The sequence below is a fragment of the Manduca sexta genome, chromosome 9 (genome assembly GCF_014839805.1).
Source record: "Manduca sexta isolate Smith_Timp_Sample1 chromosome 9, JHU_Msex_v1.0, whole genome shotgun sequence".
Taxonomy (NCBI): Eukaryota; Metazoa; Arthropoda; class Insecta; order Lepidoptera; family Sphingidae; genus Manduca; species Manduca sexta.
Window position 1 is genome coordinate 11,367,130 of NC_051123.1, and position 21,548 is coordinate 11,388,677.

The 21,548-nt window shown below is 35.2% G+C and overlaps 1 protein-coding gene across 2 annotated transcripts in view; it reads left to right on the forward strand.

Annotated features, from left to right (window-relative positions):
* Positions 1-244: 244 nt before the first annotated feature.
* The window catches only part of LOC115442405 (clavesin-1), a 56,339-nt gene continuing 35,035 nt past the window's right edge, over positions 245-21,548 (forward strand). The window contains exons 1-4 of one of the 2 annotated variants that reach the window (XM_030167437.2): positions 245-655; positions 8,409-8,548; positions 14,045-14,198; positions 14,624-14,728. In XM_030167437.2, coding sequence (XP_030023297.2) covers positions 8,413-8,548; positions 14,045-14,198; positions 14,624-14,728 — 395 coding nt within the window. In that variant the 5' untranslated portion in view covers positions 245-655; positions 8,409-8,412. The remainder of the gene's footprint in view (positions 656-8,408; positions 8,549-14,044; positions 14,199-14,623; positions 14,729-21,548) is intronic. The other variant, XM_037436812.1, reaches the window with a different exon arrangement.

Genomic DNA, 21,548 nt, shown 5'->3' on the forward strand with positions numbered 1-21,548 from the left:
AACATTAAAACCGCGATAAAATCCGAAAAAAAGTTTAATTTTAATGTCTAACATTCGCGTAAACATACATAATCATTACCTAAAATTGTGTTATTGAGGATATTATTCGTAAATATTTGCAAATTCTTGCACGGAACTCGCGCGCTCTCATATAGGGACCCAATTGCTCAAGGCTGTTTACTTGTCCGGCAACTCATTCAATTCGCCGGTAGTAAGATATTTGTATTCGCAGGATGGTGACCACCGCATAAGGTGTAAAACCTGTCATAGTGTTCTATATAAACGTATCGAGTATCGGGATCATTCTGTGTATATCCTTTTTAAAAAATGGCCGCCATTACTCTATCGACTAGCGTGGGTTAATCTCTCGCCAGTCGAAACTATCTATCCACTCCGCTAACCATCAGCAGGGGTTTCATTTGCAGTACCTGTGTGAATCGAACAATATTAATCGACCTGCAAATCGAACCTATAACAGCGCAAGTACTCTACCACTAAACCATATTAATGATCCGATTAATGACTGGTAGTTTCGTACGTTCAGATATAAGTTGTATGACGGGACACTACGCCGACTGTTCATTAGTATCTGACGAGTCGTGGTGTGTGCACGTGGGTGATACTATTGGAAACTATACTATATCGAGTGAAAAACGTGAGTTAGCTATTATGACTATATGAGGAATGTATAATTTAGGGCTGATTTTTCAACGAACAGATAAAATTTAAATTAATATGAGAGTACAACACGAATAAATTAAAAAATTACAGTTGTATGTATAAAATTGATAAGTTGGGTCACTTTTATATTTAGTTTGGTTATAATTTATTCGTTGGAAAAATTTGCCCTCATTAGTAATGCAATATTTGATAATTTTAGTTTTAAATGCAAACGTTTGTGGCAATGTTTAAAGTAAACTCAAAAATTGTTAAATGTATTTGAATATTTGGGATAAAGATCATATATTTTAACTAGGGGACTTTTATTCCAAAAATGGATGGAATGGGTGACAAGGTGTCTTTTATTTCGGCCTGTCTCGCGAGTGGAGCCGCGAGCATTACGTAGTAATTTTTAACGACTTCCAGAAATGCAGGAAGTTCTTAATTTAAGTTTGTGTTTTTTTTTTTTATAATATCCTCGTTATTTATATATGTATTTTAATTTTTATAATGCGTTTTCGATGTCAAATTTCAATTTATCAGTTTTTCTACTATACTAAACAGTAACAAATTGAGAAAGTGAAGAATAAAATTACATAGGTACAAACACTTAACCAATACCACTCTTCACAATTTAACAGAATATGGTCACAAGCAATACCATACGTCTTTTACTTGCTACGAGTATGAGAAATAGTCAAACGCAAAAAAAAACCAACACGCATTTCCTTTTTCCCCAAAGGGGAAGGAAGACATGCAACTAGGGCACCCGCTGTTTCCGCCATGTGTATTCCGACCCATGATGTGATAGTGCTCGAGTAACGATCTCGGGACCTCAGAGCGGTGGCCGAATAGGTACAACTACGCCACCGAGACAATCACAATAAATTCGAGGATAGTACTAGAATTTTTGAATAGTAAATAGAGTTTTTGATTTTTTCTTTGAAAGAGAGAAAATATTAACACGATGGAATTATTGTAAGTTACGACAATGTGAGCAATAGACGATGGTTAATTTCCTTCACTTGAATTACATCCCATTGTAACGGTGATGTGCGTGCTTGTGACTTTTTAAACGAAAAACTTGTAAAAATATAAAGGATGTAATGGCTAAAACTAAACCCAGAGTTGCATTTTTTTCGGGTAGTCATAATTTTGATGGTTAGTGAAAGGCTGGTAGGTTAGCTAGGCAGGGCCTACATCGTCCTCACCGACGAGGATGACAATTGACAATGTGTCTTTAACCTTATATTATTAAAATATAGGTAGGTATGTATTTTCTCCTTGTAATTCCCAGCCCGAGTCGGTTTTTTAATTATATTGTCCGTTCCTTTTTTTTATTTACTTCCAGCACTGAATTTTCGTAGTTTAATTAACATATAATTGTAATAATTATATTATTATTATCACGTACATATGTCAATCTGTTATAAGTGCAACTGTGTTCGCGCACGTAAATTATTTTATTTTATTTTATATGCTACTAGTGTGCTATCTTAAATAAATAAAAATAAATGTCGATTGCATTGATATTATTTCTCAGCCTCATATAGTTGTATGCTGGAAAATTAAGTATAAAAATACGAAAAATTCCTTAGCTCTTGCGAATATTTGTATAAGTGGTCTTAGTCTTGGATAGGTTCAACTTCTAACATATCATGGGACGCGACACTCAAGGTGGAAAGTGGGTGCCATAAGGGCGGTATTAATAAACTAAACTCACCTTTTGAGTAGGATCCACTGCCGAATCTATATTTTTTATGAGTGTAAGCCACTTTATTTCCGCCGCCCCATGTAGGTAAGTTGATGTATGTAGGTTTCCAAAATAATTAATAATTTTCCTTTTGTTTGGTATTACGGAAAACACTAAAGTTAAATATACGAATGATAAATTAAATCGCGTAAGTGTCCTCTGAATTTTGCCGCTCCTAAGAGGCTACCGCCCATAAGCCGCGGCCTATACGGCCTATTTACAAATCCAGGACTGATAGGATCTTGTAGACATTCAATGTATTGAACTACCTACTAAACCAGGATTGAGCTGACACTTAAGAGCCTATGCTCAGTTACATAAATAAAACTCAGCTGTCAAATTCCGTCACATATAATGAGAAGATAGATTAAGATATCGCTGAGCTGATGTTAATATAGGTTTATTAAAGCGATTATTTCAAGATGCTGTTTTAAATTTGAGTGTCGCAGCTTATCGCACTTCAAAGCGCAAATGAATTGTATCTATTAATACGCCATTAGAGTAACTTGGATATAGGGTAGTGGGTGTTTTGATTGCGTCTATATCTACCCTTTGGGGATACGGCGCAATTTGTGTTTTTTTTAAATCCCACTAACAGTCAATAAGGGACCCCGGAGCTATCTCAGTTCAACAAGATACCCCGGAGCCCTCCCGTATACGCCGAAGAAGGCCACCGCGGGTTTTGGTTTGGTATGCCGGTATAGGGCACATATAGAGGTACGGACTCGGCCCAATGCTCGTTAGGATGATGCTATTCTCCCAAGTGTAGACATTGGGCCCTAAGATTGGTAAAACCAACATAACCGTTCAACACACCCCTCACATGGTGGTAGTGAGAAAGCGTGTCTATCCGCACGAAAAAAAACACGAGTCAATAAGGGAACTACATTTAAGTGTTTAATATACTACCTACATTTATGTATCTGTGTTATTTTAGTTGGAGGTTGAACACGCAGTTTTTGTTAACAATGGGTTTATAGCTAGTCGTATAATTATATTGTAGTTTATTTTAAGGTTTATGTTTTAACATGGTAATGATTACTATATACTTAATAATATCACGAACAAGTCTTAAGCTACTGGGTGAGAACCGTGGCTTGTACGTTACCGCGATTGTGTTTTTTCCGGTTAGCATATAAGTTATGTAAGGATATTGTTTATTCGTTGGCTAAATTTCACCCAAATCTGTTCACTTTGAGACTTTCCCGCCCTCACACCCACCACTACAACTCCTGTAAGCCAGGATCAGCAGTGGCACGCATTTTATGACACCGAGCAGTGGAGCTCGGCGAGTCTCAGGGAAAACTAATATGTCATTATCCCGCAACGAAATTAATCAAATAGAAAGATAGGGAGGAGTTGGAAATATTAATTGTCCACTTCCCTCCAGAGCAATGCGGGTGACAAAATCATGATGTAAGGAGGCGATTTAACCTCAAGGATAGGGACGTTTACAACTAGATAAGCTAGTTATAAAGCACCACGGATAAAATTAAATGAAAGGGTCCTATCACATGAGCTGTTAGATTTGATTACAATAGGCATGGCAAAAACGCTGGAAAGCACGGAAATTCCGTCTAGTCTCAACAAGGTCCATGTAGTATACAACCTCAGATGTTATTTGCATACTGTTTAACATGATGTTGCGCTCTTCATGCCAGAGACCACACTCCCAAAGTACGTGATGAGCAGATTGTTCAACCTCGTAACCAGGTGTAGAGCATGGGCACGCAGGAGATCAAATCTGTTCAGCGGTTTTTGCGTTTTTTCTAACAAACATCCCATATTTATGAGTATTCATATTTGTAATAATACTAGGTGTCGCTCGCGGTTTCGCCCGCGTGAAAGCGTTCTCTCGCTACAAGTCCTTAATACACTATACAGCGCTAGCCCCATCTATTTAATTATTTTTTTTGTGAGCAAATTACCGACAAGTAAAGTAGCTTATGTGTTGATCCAGGATATGGTTTACCCGTGTGTCAAAATTCATCCAAATCCGTTTAGTTGTCGAACTACGTTTACTTTTAATTAAGACACAAAAATACAAACATGTACATAAATGTTCGCGTTAACAATATTAAGTAAGATAGTAAAATTAATATGTAACAAATTATATAACATGGTAGTAATCTATGTTATTATTTCATGGTAATAAATAACTTATGCATCTACTAACTGCCGTGTGAATATTATGCGCGTGCAGTTTTATTTAAGGTGACTAAGACCTTAGCAATACTTATACGAATGATTGACATATTCTGTATAATTATTCGTAAATGTACCTGATTGACGTCATTTGTGCGCTAGGAGCAAGTATCATATAGTATGGAAGGACTTGGATGCAGTAGTATAAAGTATGTATACATAGATAGACCACGACAGCTTAGTTTTGCTGGTAGGATATATTTTATATCCTCTCAGATAATGATTACCGTAAATGAGGTGTTAAAACCCGCCATAATGGCGGAGGTATGAGCAAAACCTAGTATCTTATACTTGTATTAGGTACACATCACAGTCCGTACTCTATTATCACGTAAATGCTAAAGGCATTTGATTTTTACGCGTTGTGGGTCTTATTCCTTGACCCGGAACCAATTACTGTCCACACATGTATAAAAAACGTATATATTTTATGTTTTTATACATGACCCTGCTGTGATACGACTTTGATTATAAATATATTAAAAGTCGAGTTTTTGTACAACTGAATGATACTAGCAAATAGCTCGGCTGTAAGTAAACGTTACGACTTAGTACTAACCATATGAGTATTCCGTAACTTTGAATTATATGCTTTGACAAGGCAGTTATGTTTTTTGTATCGGAACCCGCAATCATCATTGCATTAGCGACTGTAGGGCCCTGGAAAGTTGGCAGGGTATATGTGAGGAAGGAAGTGTGGGGAAGGAGAAGGAACCCTTTTAGGATATGATGAGGGAAGAAGGTCAGGAAATGTTCGCGAGTCCTCGTAATCCTCGATGTAAATTGGCAACCATGAGGTACACACAACTGTGTGCCTAGTGCCACGACAAATGTCCCCCCGTACATGGGCGTGTAATCGGTGTGGAGACCGAACGCACAAGAATTGTCTCGGGGGCTTGACACGTGCATTTGACACCATGAGACACAATATAATTGAAGTTCACATAATACTCAGTAATTTATTATTAAACAAAAAGAATTATTTACATAGCGGCAGATTACAATTATTTTTCCAATTATGGACGTATTTATTAACACTGACAAAGTTGTACCACTGTGTTACAGTTAATCAAAATGAAACGACGGTTACATACGTATTGTATGTAGAATGAGATAATCGGTAAATAAAGCCCATCTCTTTCTAAGATACTAGTGACTTCGTTAAAGTCCTCCCTTCTTTACAAGTAACATTGTACTATAACTACTTGGACGGAGACTTCCTACGAGTGGCGTTTTGGTTGGTGTTGCTGCTGCTTAGATAATCATAATGGTGTTTACTGTTAGTGAGCTACTTGTTTATATTGTCATTCAGCCACAAAAGCAGCACTCTCGCACAGCCATCTTAGATCAACAGGATACCCCGAGGCCGTCTCGTGTGTGTCGAAGAAGTCCACTGCAGGTTTTATTTGTAGTACATAGTCGTATAGCCGTTGGTCCTTATCTCTCTCCAATCATGTCGGATTGCCGTCTCGCAAGACTATGAGAGTGAAGGAATAGAGAGTGCACCTGTGTATTGTGTATATATCCTGCGTACTTGGCTGATCTCCGTAGAGATTGTCTGCCATGTTCAAAATTCCATTAGACAGGAATCAATCAATTACATAATATTAGGAACACAGTCCAATTCTCGATCGGATGACGCTATACTCCCAAGCGTTGTTAGGTCGTACGGTCGATGAGGCCAACTTAACCGTCCCATTCACCCCCAGTGACGGTAGCGATAATGCGATTTTTTTCAATGATTAAAAGTTATAATAACAATACAAAAAGGTTTCAAGTAGCGCGTGAGGATAAAAGGTTATCTCAATCACATCGACTTCGATATTAAAAATAACGAAGGTTGGCGTATTTTATTTAAATATATAATACGTTTTTTGTTGATATAAAAATTGAACTGACAATTCGATTAAGTGTAGGAAGATAATTGACAAAAATGAACAGAATGTCTGTATGTTTAATGTGAGTATGCAAACATAATAATATTTTAATTTTAAATATTATCTAAAATAGACAGAGCTCAGCATAAACCGCTGGCTTTAAAGACACGGAATTTTACACACCATTACACACACGTAGGCAGTCGTGCTAAGTAAATAAAATCAAAGAAAATGACATTAGACAGTCGTAGCGTAACAGTTATAACATAATATAATACAATATTATTTGTGAAATTTACCATCTTATGCCTCATTGTGACTATCGGCAAATGGCATGACGAATAAATGAGACTATAAATAATAAATAACGAATACATCCGAATACAAAGTATATAAAGTATGAATTTTACAGTTATGTACGAAATTAATCATACATTGGTTAATTGACAACGGTCCACACACACATGATGAGAATTAGCTTTGCACTCGTGTTTGTGTGTACTCGCCTATATTAGGCAAATATATAAATTCGGTATTATATGTCAAGGGCAGATTCGTGTTAAAAAGATTACATAATAATGCAGTTTTATAAATAGTCAAGGCCGAAATTATCTTGAAACTCATTACATGTTTTTTTATTTATAAATTGCAGTCACTACTATAAGTATGTAGTTATTTTTGCAACAAAAATCGGTGAGGGGATAAAAAAATCACAAAAAGAAATAGTAAACTTCAATATGCATAAAAACGAATAATAGAAATAAAAAATGGGCTAGCAAATAGTTAATGAAAACAAAAACAACACGATAATTCTAACCCGCTTTACTATATAAGCATTGCATTTGTCTACTTAACTTCTAGCTATTGCTTCCGGCTTCGCTCGCGTCAATGTCCATTTCCCGGATAAAAGTGTAGTGTATGCAAACTATGCGGAATATTATGGCAACTATGGGCAGAGATTATAAGAATGACATTGGATACGTCAGTGGGAAATAAACCATGCTATCAACTATTAGCTGTGTTTCTTTACGCTCCAAAGGACATTACAAAAAGTATTTTTTTTTATTGGGAAATCCTCTTGGATCCCCGTCGTGCATATGCAATGTAGCCGTGGTATGTCGGATTTTTACCGACTAAAAACCCCATGGTGGTCTCCATAAGCACTTGAGAATGACTGTGGGACCTCGAACCGAATACGCTGAAGTCATTCCAGTGCTAGTATTTTAATCACGACTCGGGGGCACATCACCGGTCCACCGACAAAACTCTTTGGATGTCCAAACCAAGAAGAATTATCCTCTCAGCGTCTTCGTCTCCGAGTGGAATCAGCTTTTTCGCGTTCCCGCTACATCACTTAGGGGTAATTTAGTTTCCTATTAGTAGAATTTTTTTAAGTATTCTTGAGTTAATTTAATCCTAAATACAAAAATCTAATTGGCCTATTATATTTTTTTTTCGATTATGCAAAATATATTCCACATAGACAGTCGTTGAAAATCCATTAGAAGTAATATATGTAAAATTATTATAATGTAATTACTATTATTGTGAATCATACACCGAAAATTATTTGGACAATATGAGGTGAAGGACATTTTTTTACAGAAATTATTTGGGTTTTTATTTAAACACGTGAGTTGCTAACATCAGATTTTTGTCCGATAATGACTCGTGTATTATAGCAACATTAACACATAGGATGTTATCTGACAAAACATCACTTAATTGTCGTACTCGATCATACGGTTTTAGTTGTGATAGGATTGTCATATGCGAAAAGTCGGCTTGGTGCTGCCTTGATGTATATTACCTGAGAAGAATGTCTACTGAAAAATAAAACTAAACCTTTACTTTTTACACAGAGCGTATATTTGTCACTCCCAACATCAGCTTATAATATAGTTTTTTTCTAGCAGAATGACAGCCGATGTGGTGCAGCCGTTGCCTCTAGAAGAAGAATATAAGAAGAAGACCCGCATCACGCCCGAGGACATTAAGAAGTTTCGCCAATGGCTCGAGACGCAGCCTCATCTGCCGAGCGATTACATCACGGGTAAGTTTATTTGTACCTTACCGGCGTTTGCTGGTTCGATCTTTCGCGATAAAAATCCTTCTATATATAATTCTATTCCCGACTAAGTTATCGTCGCTTGCTATCGCTGCCGAGACGAATGTCCGCTGGTTCAATACGTGAGGGCATTTAGTTGTGTCTTTTCTAAGTTATGTATGCACTTTTGTAAATTATTGCTTGCTTATACTGTGTAGGAAGACATCGTGATGCCCGACAGGGTAGCCAGAAGTACAACGGGACTACTTACTTTTCGTCATATGGGTTCCGACCCACGATAATATGAAAGTATGTAATGGTAGGATGGATATATGTTGAGACGTGTTGATGGTTGTAGACTCTTTATTAGACTGCCTTCCTAATACTATACATTACATGACTTATATACTAAGTACACACTACAGTGGAATGGGCGCGTTTATGGTCACTTCAAGCACCAATTCCAGACTTCTGGATGATAATAACCAAAAAATCCTATAACATTCTGTCTGATTTGGGGTTCGAACCTGGGGCTCAAAGCCACCAAGTCAGTCCAGGCAGTCTATATACTTTTCCGAGATAAAAAGTCTTTGTCCTTTTTATGGTTCGAAGTTGGTCAGTGTCGAATTGCATCAAAATCGATTCAGTGGTTCAACCGGAGTATAACAGATAGGTAGAGCTACTTTCGCAATTATAAAGACATATGTACCCACATGTTATTATTTATAATCTGTGTAATTGACAATTGTCAAGGAAATATTTATTAAATAGAAGGCCAACGTATAAGGGAGATGATAGAGTTGGTTGCTAGTATTATATCAAAATTTGAATTTGAAAATGCAATACCAAGTCCTTTAATAGTTGCTATGAATATTAAAGAGGTATTGACAAAAAATCTGCAGCTATCGTAGTTACAAACCAAATAAATATCTAGGAAAACTCCATGTGCAAGACTCAACAGTAAGCAACAATACATATTACCTATACAATAGAATTAACACTCGACGGTGAATATCTCACATTTACATTAGAATGATACAATAGGTTAGCTTTGGTTGTGTAGAGCGTCGGCTGTCAAACATATGTGATTACGCTGACTTGTTATTTTTTTACGTTTTAAGGATACCTCAAGGTCCATTTTCATACATTTTGTTTCACCTTTAATCTGGGTAACTAAACAAGTATTGGCAAGTAAAGAATTTAAATTCACGTCTAGTTAGTAATTAGTTTTCGCAGTTGAAAGAAAAACGTAAAAATAATTAATAATCATGGATATTTCGGCCTTTAAAATTTAATATGACGAAATTTTAGACGTGAATTTAAATTCTTTACTTGTCAATACTTGTTTAGTTACCCAGATTAAAGGTGAAACAAAATGTATGAAAATGGACCTTAAGGTATCGCCTTAATGTGTTTTCTTTACTGGCACGGCAAAGCGACATCACTACACTTGATAGTAAACAAAGATATCTGCAAATTGATTGAGACGGTTACCACTCGCCAGTCGACACAATCATGCCTGCTTGTAACCGCATGTATTTAGGCTGATCCCGGAATGAGACACGCTTACGTGGGCTACTGTGGAGTTGTGTATGGCGGTCGCTATTCGGACGGATATGAATCTCCTACTGCCTGCAAATTCCCCCGTGCAAAGCCTTTCCTGATATAAGTCTCTAGAACTAAAAATAGATGAAAATCTTCCATCATTTCCCATGGGAGAAAATTTACAGAATAATAAATCTAAGCGCTATCAGGATAAGGTCTATCCGTGTGCCAAATTTTATCCGGTTCCAATCGGCTGTTTCGACATTCACTTATATCCTTAAGAACATTTTCACAACCTTTGCATCTATATTAGTAAGAGTAAGATTAGTTAGATAAATCAATAATAATAATATTGTTACATACTGTCCCACTGTTGAACACGGACCTTCTCTACTACTGAGATGGATTAGGCTTTAGTCCAACATGCTGGCCTAATGCGGATTGGTAGATTACTATAGAGAACTTCTCAGGTATGAAAGATTCTCAGTTAGATAAGAAACCGTCGATAATTGTTAAATATTTATATTCAAAGGTGAGCTACTTGTCTGTGCTGCGGTCCGTAGCTAATTATATAAACGGTTGTGATCAGCAGTCGACTTGTCATGGAACGACAATTAAAATAATAGAAGGATATTACATCGCTAATCGGCATGAATTGATAATTAAATTATAGTTAGATGAATAGGAATATCAGTTAATGATATGATGTTTTGATTGATCCACAATTCGTAACGTTAATGTGAATGCATCTTTCGTAATTTGTTTATTCTTAGACATTTTATTTTGAGACGTGATAAAGGTTAGAGAAATAAAAGGAATTGTAAAATTGTTGTACGAACAACACAGACAGACACTAGACAGTTATAAATAACTTGGTCCGGTTGAATCAATATAATGTTTACATATGACATTAGAAGCTAAGTTTGTGTTAAATATTTATGCAATGACTTGTACTCAATTATATTCTGTATTACCTACGGCTCCGCCCGTGTGGATTATTTTCCTAGGGTAAATGTTTTCACGGGATAAAAATAACCTATAGCACTCAGGATTAATGTAACTTCCTAGAAATGAAATAAAGAAAATTAATCTGCTTAGTACCTAGTTCTTGTAATTAGCGCGGTCGAACAAACAAACTCTTCAGCTTTGTATATTTGTGTAAATATTAAACATGTAGTTGCAATACAAATTTAAGCCAGTTGAGGTCTAAGGCACAAAAAATAATTTAACGTCAGCGAATAAGATGTTTTACTGCCGAATTTATAACAAAAAATATATAATTATATAAACACATGAGCTTAAAATAAATTGTTACGTCAATGGACTATTTTTTTAATTTTGTTATATTTTTTTTGCGTGTAAATGCTAGGCCATTATTGTAGGCAGCTCAAGGCTTTTAGACAGGTTGGAATTTACATATATTCCCCCTGTTATTTTCAACGGTTCCGTCATTCCATGGTGCTTGAGTGTTAAGGATCTCGGATTACACATCAACTCCACCCTCAGCTGGGGGCCCCAAGTGTCCTCTGTCTGTCGGAAGGTCACCGATACTCTTCGCGCTCTTTTCCGCCTAAAGAACTTCCTACGGCCCAATACCAAAACTATGCTGGTGCATGCTTTAATCCTTCCTGTAATTGACTATGGTGATGCTATTTTGATCTGAATGCAGATCAACTTAATAAACTGGACCGTCTACTTAATAACTGTATTCGATTCGTATAAAATTCGTAAATATGACCACATCTCCACCTATCGTCTGCAACTGAACAGGCTACCTATGCGCCTGCGCCCTTCATTGCGTACACTTACCACTCTGTTGTCTCTACTTACATCACCAACCCTTCCTACTTATTTATCTTCTAAATGTGAATATCTGTGTGATAGTTATGATAGGAACCTTCGCTCCTCTAACAATCTTCTTCTCAAGTGTCCCCCTCATAGGTGTGACTTCACCCATTCTTCTTTCGCCATTCATTCATTCAATATATACTTCTGTGGAATTCATTCTCTATCGAAATCAGAAGGTCCACCATGCGGTTTAGAGCTCAGGATCACATGTCCACAGGCCGTAATGTAAAGTTGCCTCTAGAGGCTCCATTAAGGGCCTAACTACGATAATATCTCTCTTGTTGTAGACGTTTACGCGGCGGCGTTTACTTAGACGACGTATAAACTTGTTAAAGGTTTGTTACCTCTACTAAAAAAATGAAAACGTTGCGGTACTAATTTAACATAGATTAAACGTAAGATAAAAGTATCTCAGGGAAAACCAGTTATGCGAGTTACAAGGGCCATATGTGATGTGATGCTCGGCGCACATCAAATGAGTTATATCGCAGTGATACGAAACTAAAATATTTTCGTAAATTTATAAATCCTATATGTAGTAGTATGTGTATACTGGCTCAAGTAAGTGTGTCGCTTTTCGGGATCCCTCTATGGATATTAGGTTAAAACAGGCCTACATAATTGAGTCCACTGGCGAGGGGTACTCATCAGTCGACATTCAATCTGCAGCCCTATCGGCTTCCCATTAGGTGCTGTGAGGTCACTATGCCGTGCCCTTATTTTACAACAAGAATAATATGAGAGTTTCCTATACTGTTGCAACTTGAGTAATCTTTTTCTTTGAAGTCGTTTAAAAAGAGTTTAAACTTTATAAAAGCTGCGTAAACTAAAACACCTACGTTTTATTTTAAATTCCTAAAATACTTGTTAACTTCGCTTTTGTGATAAAAATAAACTTATTACTTATGGCATATTGTACTATAGTTTTGTAACTTCTTTAGTACAGATAAATCCATCGCTATATATAACTTGATACTTGTGCTAAAACATTTAATTCAAGAGCTGTAATGCGATACGCTGCGGTGTGGTTTGTGCTAATGTGCGCTGACCTGTAAGATATTTATAGGCACAAGGTACCATAACCACAGAGTCGTATACGTGACCACTAAGACTTGTTTTAAAAGAACTTAATGATGTTAGATTCAAATATACTTGAAACTTGGTAATTCAAGACATTTTTGATGGTAGAGCCTGTCTGGAGCTAAACTGTGTCTTATTAACTGAATAGTATTACTGTCGTATAAGAAACTAACGTTGAGTCGCAATTCCGTGATTATTCTGGTATTGTACGGACGGCAATGATCACTCCACATTAGGTGAACTATATATACAATACCTCAAAAGTAGCTCAAATAAAAGAAATTAAGGACTTTTTTTTAACATTTAATGAAAAAGAAATACTGAAGTTATGCAGTTATGTGAACGAAAATAAAATATTGCGATTTGGTTATATGAAAGCAATTACTTTAAAATTAAACTATTTTTGATAAAATAACATACAGCCGAGGCAAAACACCTACGATCTACGAAATCTGCAGTTGCTGAACATTCTTAAGATAACTCCAACCATTATCTGCGACTAGACAAGCCAAAAATCCTTGCCAAAGAACACCGATTCCTGCCTAGGATGATTCGCGAGGCTATTGAAATTATATAAATACATCCAAATTTCAGTAGAGAAGATAGTTGGAAGCTTGCACAAGCCTGGGATCCAGTTCTACATTTAATCCAATCATAACCCAAAAGTCCGACTGCCAGACTGCAAGACACTGTGAGCTCATTCTGCGTAGATCGGACCGTCAAAAGTAAAATAAAGAAAAACAAAATTGTATAATTGTAGAATATAGGTAGATTAACTTTGACTTTTCGGATGCCCAACACCCTAGTCCGTCCCGTGACCACGAAGGCCGCAAAGTCTTCGAAACGTCGGGTGAAAATTAAAATATAGAAACCGCGATAAAATCAGAAAAATCGTTTAATTTTAATGTCTAGCATTTACGTAAACATAAGTAATAAATATGTAAACATTACTGTTACGTGGAATTAACGACACGATGGGCTTGCTTCCTGTCAAAACTGAATCAATTTGATATTTTTTCCTTATTTCAGACATGGACCTGATCCTGACGTACCACTGCTGCAATAGGAGCTCGGAGGTGTCCAAGCAAGTTTTAGACCTGAACTTCACGCTGCGCACTCTCTTCACTAATCTATTCAAAGACCGTCATCCTGATGATAAGATGATGAAGGCCTTCAGTTATTAGTGAGTAACAATAATTGTATTTTTTTGCCTTGGTAGCGTACTTGTATTCCGTGGGTGGACTTCCGCTTCCAGGTCTTGGGTTCTGATCCGTGGGTCGGGTAGCGAGACTGAGTTTTTTGCTCAGAGTTAGACCTGATTTAGGAACTTGTGCCTGATAGAGTCAGCCCCCTATCACATCATGGGACGGAATATACACGAAACGTGCTTTATTTGCGCATCTGCCTATGCCTTCGGAGATAAAAATGTGTATCGTGAGTATAGCTTACTAGCCAATGATGCTGACATGAAAAATATAGCAAGTCAGTCAGAAGTTAGATCCAGCATGTTAATTTACCATAGTTATGTTCACGTGACGTCACCTCTGTCGCTGATGGTTGTAAAACATAAAAGAGAGATATGATTAAATATGACCATATCGTTTCCAGCCTCTTGCTGCCACTCGAAACGCGAGCTTATGACGAATCCAGTGTCATCTACTGCCGACTCCTCGACTACGACGCGAAGAACTTCGTTTTCCACGAGGCTATCAGGTATGTCCTTGCACCTTGTTCCGTGTTTTACTTCAAAGTTTACAATGGCAAGTTGTGGTTGGGTGTGTTTTTATTTGTGCGGGGACGGTAGGGACTGCACTGCACTGGAGTGCGCCAGATGAGTATCGAGTTACAACAGATTATCCGACGCTAGTCGACACAATATGCAGTCAAACAATTGCTTTGAGGGTGTGAACTATAGAAACTATACTAAAATAATATAAAAAAAAAATGTTGTTGTTATTTATAGTATAACAGATTCACAAGGCTTATAATAAACATAAATCTTGTCGGAGCACGCTACTGAATGATCATTGTTACAACTATTAAATAGAAAACATAATTCTATAAAAAATAGGCGACAAAAAAACATGTAACTCATATTGTTAAAATTTTATATGATTTATTGGCCTAAAGAAAATTGTTTAAAATAAAAGCGTAGTTTTATCTGACCGATCATATTATATGAAATAGTATTTATTACAACAAACGGTATAACTAAGTTATAATGCTTGTTCTTCTTGATCATTTTTATTAAACTGGGTCATTTTAACATTGTGTTACTAAATGAGACCACTTGTGTTTCCTTTTCACTTAATGTTTTTTATAGACTATTATATAAATCAGACGTCTTAAATATTAAATGAAATTTATCACTTAAAATAAACACTCTTAAAACCATTGCGTGCTAAACGAAATGCCACTATTGATTAAATGATGAATAATTGTCCGATTATTGCCATCTGTTATAAATTGATGGTACTATGTCAAAAGTTTAAAAACGCATTCGAATTAAATGCGAACGATGAAGAAGTATTTTTGGTCACGTATTGTGAAAGATAGATGGCGTTGGTTGCTCTATTTATTACAACTTTTAATTGCTATCAAACGTTTTTTATCTATTTGGGTGGAAACGCGAACGCCGAAAACGATTTAAATGCACTCGATTACTGGCGTGCAACTTATACGTATTGTGAAGGTTTAATGTCGTCGCTGTTATGTCTAGGTTACTAAGTTTGTTTAGATAAGTAAACGAATTATTTAATACTTTACTATTGGTCATAAATATCAAATGATTTTTCATACTCAGTGACAAGTCGCTTGGTAAGTCCAGATTAACAATAGTAATGCAAAGTAAATGTTTTGTAAATGGTTTATAAAGAGTATAAACCAAATAAGAACAACCAATGTTAGCTATATTAGTAATGGCAGTATGCCGCTTATAAATTAAGAAATTGTATACTTCTTTACAAAAAAAATTAAATTGTTTGGACAATTGTGACCTGGCGCCAATATATTTACTGACTTGTACAGCTTTATTGTTTATTGGTTACAGTAGATCAGACAGACTGATGACGCGTTATATCAAACATTGCATTGATATTTAATGTGTGCTGACTCCTTTGTTTTTATGCTCTCCTGGTATATTGTTTTGGTTAACAACGTGACCTTTCATCGCTGTTATTTACTGTGGACATATTTGATGCTATTAATTGGTTTACACGTATAATAATAATAGTATAGAAGTAATTCCTGTATACCGAACAATGGAAGAAGAATAATAATTATGGCCTAAATATCCAATTTATGATTTTTTGCATCTTTATAAAATCTGGTCTGAATTTTACTTATTTTGGAAAGAGAGTGAGAGTAATATGTATGTTGTTGTTGTGTAATTAATTTGTAAAATTTAAAAAAAAAAGAAAAAAAAAAACTTATTTTGGCCTTACTTATTTCTGCATTGACTTCACACAGGGAGGCAAAAATAAATCAGATTTAAATTAGTTATCTGTATTTTTACAAAGAAGGTTACCTATTTTCAGAAGTCTATAAACATTATTACAAACTAACATTATTACCATATTAATTGACTCGCACTAATAAACTTTTGAACTTGATTATTTGATCACTTTTTTCTACACAATAATCACGCATTCCTAGAAGCGAGTGAAATTAATTAGATAGATAATTATAAGCAAAATCTAACTTTAGTCAAGAGTTAATTTTGAAATAGCGTAAATTTTGGCGTGGCTATTAGTGTGAATGATGGCGATGTAAGGATCAAATTTATATTTGATTTCTGTTGTGCAGTTTATTCTATTGGTGTAGTTGACAGTCAGGGTACTGGTAACCGTTTATAGAAGGCATCGTTTTATTATTTAATCTGTGGATCTGTTACTCCTATATCTTTATGCTGTCCTGGTATATTGTTTTGGTTAACAATGTGACCGGTAACGTCTTTGGTACTTTTGTTTATTTATAAGAGAGTTGGACTTCGGTGGTTAGGATTGTTTTTAGAAAAAAGGTTAAAATAAATCTTAAGATAAAATAAAATTCATAATTTTAAGATTTTTTTTGATCACAAGCAATGCACATTCACATGCCATTACACGAACTCTCACTTTTTACTGCGCGAACTTTCTAATCTTTTATTGCGCGAAATCTCTCACCTTTTATTGCGCGAACCCTCTCACCTTTTATTACGCGAACTCTCTTATCTATTATTGCGCGAACTCTCTTGCCTATTATTACGCGAACTCTCTCACCTTTTATTGCGCGAACTCTCTTATCTATTATTACGCGAACTCTCTCAACTATTATATTACGCGAAATCTCTCAACTATTATATTACGCGAACTATTTTACCTATTTAAGGCGTGTACACCTCTTAGCCCTTCGCGGATGAAAGATGTGTATTTATGGATATCTGTGGCAAAATGAATTATGTCAGTTAATTGCTTGGCTTTCACGTATGCGTGCTCACTCTTACCACAGTTTTATTTGTCCCGAGAAGATTAGTTGACGTAATGAATGTAATGTTAACATTTATTATAAGTTGCCAATAAAATCTATATTGTGACCGTGCATACCGCAGCTAGTTCATGTATACCTGGTAAATAAAGGCAGTTTTCACGTTCCATTCCTTGGTTTAAAAAAAAAACAATATTTATGGTGGCAGAGCTAGCTACTTTGAAGAAACATAAAACATATACACATCTCGACTTTATTCCCGAAGGGATATGCAGTAGTGCAACTAGGGGCCCTACTTTTTTGTCTGTTTGTTGCATCCTATGATATGAAAGGGGCCGAGACTATCGCCATATCGGGCAAAAATTCAGACGCAGGGGTGATATTGAATAGAAAAACCCAATATTACTGACCGAACCAGGATTCATACCCAGGACCTCAGAGCGCTGTCATACCGCACACTTAATACAACTATGCCGAGAAAGTCGCCACCATGTTACCGAGAAGCAGTTTAAATATATTCTGAGTTCTGTTAATTCTGCATATGTATAATATAACCTGCATTTATTAGTACTCCTTCATTATTTTGTTCTCCTGGTATTTTGAGCGAGCTGACAACGTGACTCCCGCGGCATATTGGTGACGAAACGAATGTTGTCAAAGAGGACTTTTACAAAATGAGCAGGTTCCCAATTAGTTACATTTTTTTTGAGTTTGGACGAGAATGATGCTAAAGGAAGTCATTAAACAGAATGTCTACCCAATTTGTTTGTTTTTTATTTGCTAATATTATGTGTAATTTCTAGATTGATGAAAAATAAATATATTATTATATATTCTATAGCGACTTTTAAGAGCGTTTACGTGCCGCGCGTGAAGTCAACTATAGGTAATTCTTCGCAAAATTCACTCACACAGAGCCGTTGTGTAGCTGTGTGCGTAGAGTTAGCGCGTCGGCTATCTTTATAGTCAGACCAACCAATTTCGATCTTTTCGCTTTAATTATCTAATTGGAATGTAACTTATGATTTATGAATTTATGATAAATGAAGAATTCTATTATTAAATATATAAGAATTCATCATGAAATAGTTTATATGTATCATTTTGTAAATATAAAAAAAAATAAACATTTTTAACAAATTTTAACGGCCATTTTACAAATTGTTATTTTTCACTTTTAAATGCAAATGCTTAAAAAATTTAAGCATTTGCATTTAGAAAAAGTACCCCTTAGTAAAGTGGAGCTCATCATGAAGCCGAAAGATAGGCACCAGAACTCCGTAAACAGACAATAAATCAGGAAAATTACTGTGCTACGATGTTTATAATGGACCACATAATTACTCCATAGATCTGCAGTTTTTAATATTTAGCGTATTGAAAGTTTAAATTAAGTCATTAGAAATTACATATTGGAATTTATATTTTGAGTCAGAAGGTGTGTGTAATGAGATGTCATTTTTAGATGTATAACTAAAAAGTGAGAAATAAAAGACTTCTTTTTTCGGAAGTTGGTTATATTTTTTTGGATAGTTTTTTTTTCAGTGACATCGATCATCAATCGATCGATTGTACATCCATGTATAACAATTTACCAGTTTTGTATCCATAGTTTTGCATAATATTTGCGACACACGACGAAGCAAAATAGTTGGTTCTGTACTTTTTTTGACCAACAGCAGTCAGCTTTGACTGTAAGTATGGGAATACCGTCTTTACATCGCTACAGGCAACATCTTTATCAGTTTCTTCTCTAGCGGCCTCTTGCATCCTGTCCTCTGCAGCTAATTTCAATCATTTAGCTAACTCGTCGTAACATTTAACGTCTTACAAAAATTTTGTAAAGCCATAATTTGTAGCAAATTGTTTTGCCTGCAAATATGTTTTTTTCTCCTTTATCCCCAAATGGTAACTCATACCTTTTCTACCTGCATAACATTCGATAAGTTAAATTTGGTAAGTTCTATGGCAAAGAAAAGAGTTAGGATTAATAAGTAAAGTTGTACGAATTTAACAAAAAAATTGTAATAATATATTTACAATAAAAAAAAATCAAAAAATAAGTTAAACATTTTGTTTCGACCGGATTCTCATGAGCATTGACGAACCCGGTAAACTTTGGAGCGCTGTAACAGCGTTTTAAATGAATGAAATAAAAAAAAATTATAGGGAACAATTTTCCTCAAAAGATCATTTACAAGTTACTTTGAGGTAATTTTTTTGTAAAATGTAAAAAAAAAAAGTTATAGAGCAAAAAATAAAACTTTTATAAACATTTTCTCACATTTTTGCTTATAACTTCTTTAATTTTTAATTTAGGGCAAAAAGTTATATAAACATATTTGTAGGCAAAACAATTTGCTACAAATTATAATTTTACAAAATTTATGTAAGACGCATATTTTCCGAGATATCGCGAAAAAAGTGTTTTCACCCCTTTTTCCATGATGGCGGCCAGGGGACAAGGGGGGCGACCTCACAAACTTGAGATTAAGCTTCTATTGACCCCCCACACATGTTCTAAAAATAAAATTGGGTCCTCTAAAAATACAAAGCTCATGTAACATTTCAATGGGCTAATTGTTTTTAGCTTAAGGTTCCATTTTTTCCTTCGAGTAACTATGCTCAAGTGTTTAATGAGTAAAAAAAGCAACAACCATAACTACAGACGCATGTTATAACATTAGTACATCAATCTTTTAGTTTTTGCTTTAGCCGAAGTTTCAGCGTTGTTACGTTTCCTTTTCTTGCCTAGAAATAGCTTTACTTCCCATTGTATCTGAAACATAATAATATAATAATAATTTATAGTAACTACTAAAATTATTGTCAATCATTAAAGAAAAAAATATTTTACTTACTAAAGTATTAAGATGTGGCAATCACTGTATACACGTGACTATTTTTTCTACGCACAGCAAAGTCCAACTGGAGTCTCGCCGGAGCGACGAGCGATACGTCCTCTCTCTAGAAAGCCTCAAGGCGGACTAATTTGAAACGATTTGCGCGTTGCGTTTTATAGTGGTATTTAAAATATTTATAGAAAAATAACAGAACTAATTTTGTAGAATTTTTTAATTGTATGTTTTTAAGGAGATGTTCTTCTATTATAGTAATCCAATATTATATTCAATTAAGTAAGATATAGTGATAAAAAAAAATCATTTAAATGACCAACATTTCTGAAATTTTCGAATTCTTTGAATTTTTATTTGTCATGAATTAAACATAAAAACATATTTTTTCTCTACTAACTTTTTTCTTCAGGATCTTTTTAGTTAGATAAAAATAACATATTGTTATGTTCCTTAGTGGTTTAAGATATTTTGAGCTTCGAAATAGACGTTCGAAGCGCAAATTTGAAAACCTCTGTTCAGTAATCATTAAACAATTTACAAATACTCAATAAATCTAAAAATTTTCTCTACTAACTTTTTAGACAACAAAATTTTCTATAATAATTACTAATTCATATGTTTTTAACATAATGTTTTGATGGATATTATCTCCTTCGAAAAGTGCTGTTTTTGAGACATACGGCGCGCGGATGCGTAAACGCTCTTAAAGAGATAGACTACATTTGTGTGAGAAGGTCGACGAAATATCGAGTCATGTTTATAATTTCATGTTAAACACCAGGATATCATAAACGTTCAGTGGTACAAAATATCCCAGGATAATATAAGAGAGTGAGACTATCCAGCAATGCCTTCAGTACCTTAAACTAACAATATGCAGTTAGTTAAACTACACGGTCTAGATACTGTAAACGTCTAGTACGCATGCGCATTACAAAGACACGCCCACAATTATCCAGTTTAAATACAACGTGTTTATACTTAAAATAATTTTTAAAGTATATATTTTAACGTCACGTTAACTACAATTCGATGGGGCCCGTCCTGCCTTCGCACCCAACCTCAATTTAATGGCACTGTATACTGAAGCTCAGGGAATTACTGGGAAAGTTAAAGAAATCTTTTTATCTCGCAACGAAATCAAAATTTCAATGTGAATAGAAGTTGCAAATAATCGAACAGGTGACAAAATATGAATTAGATATGTAAAT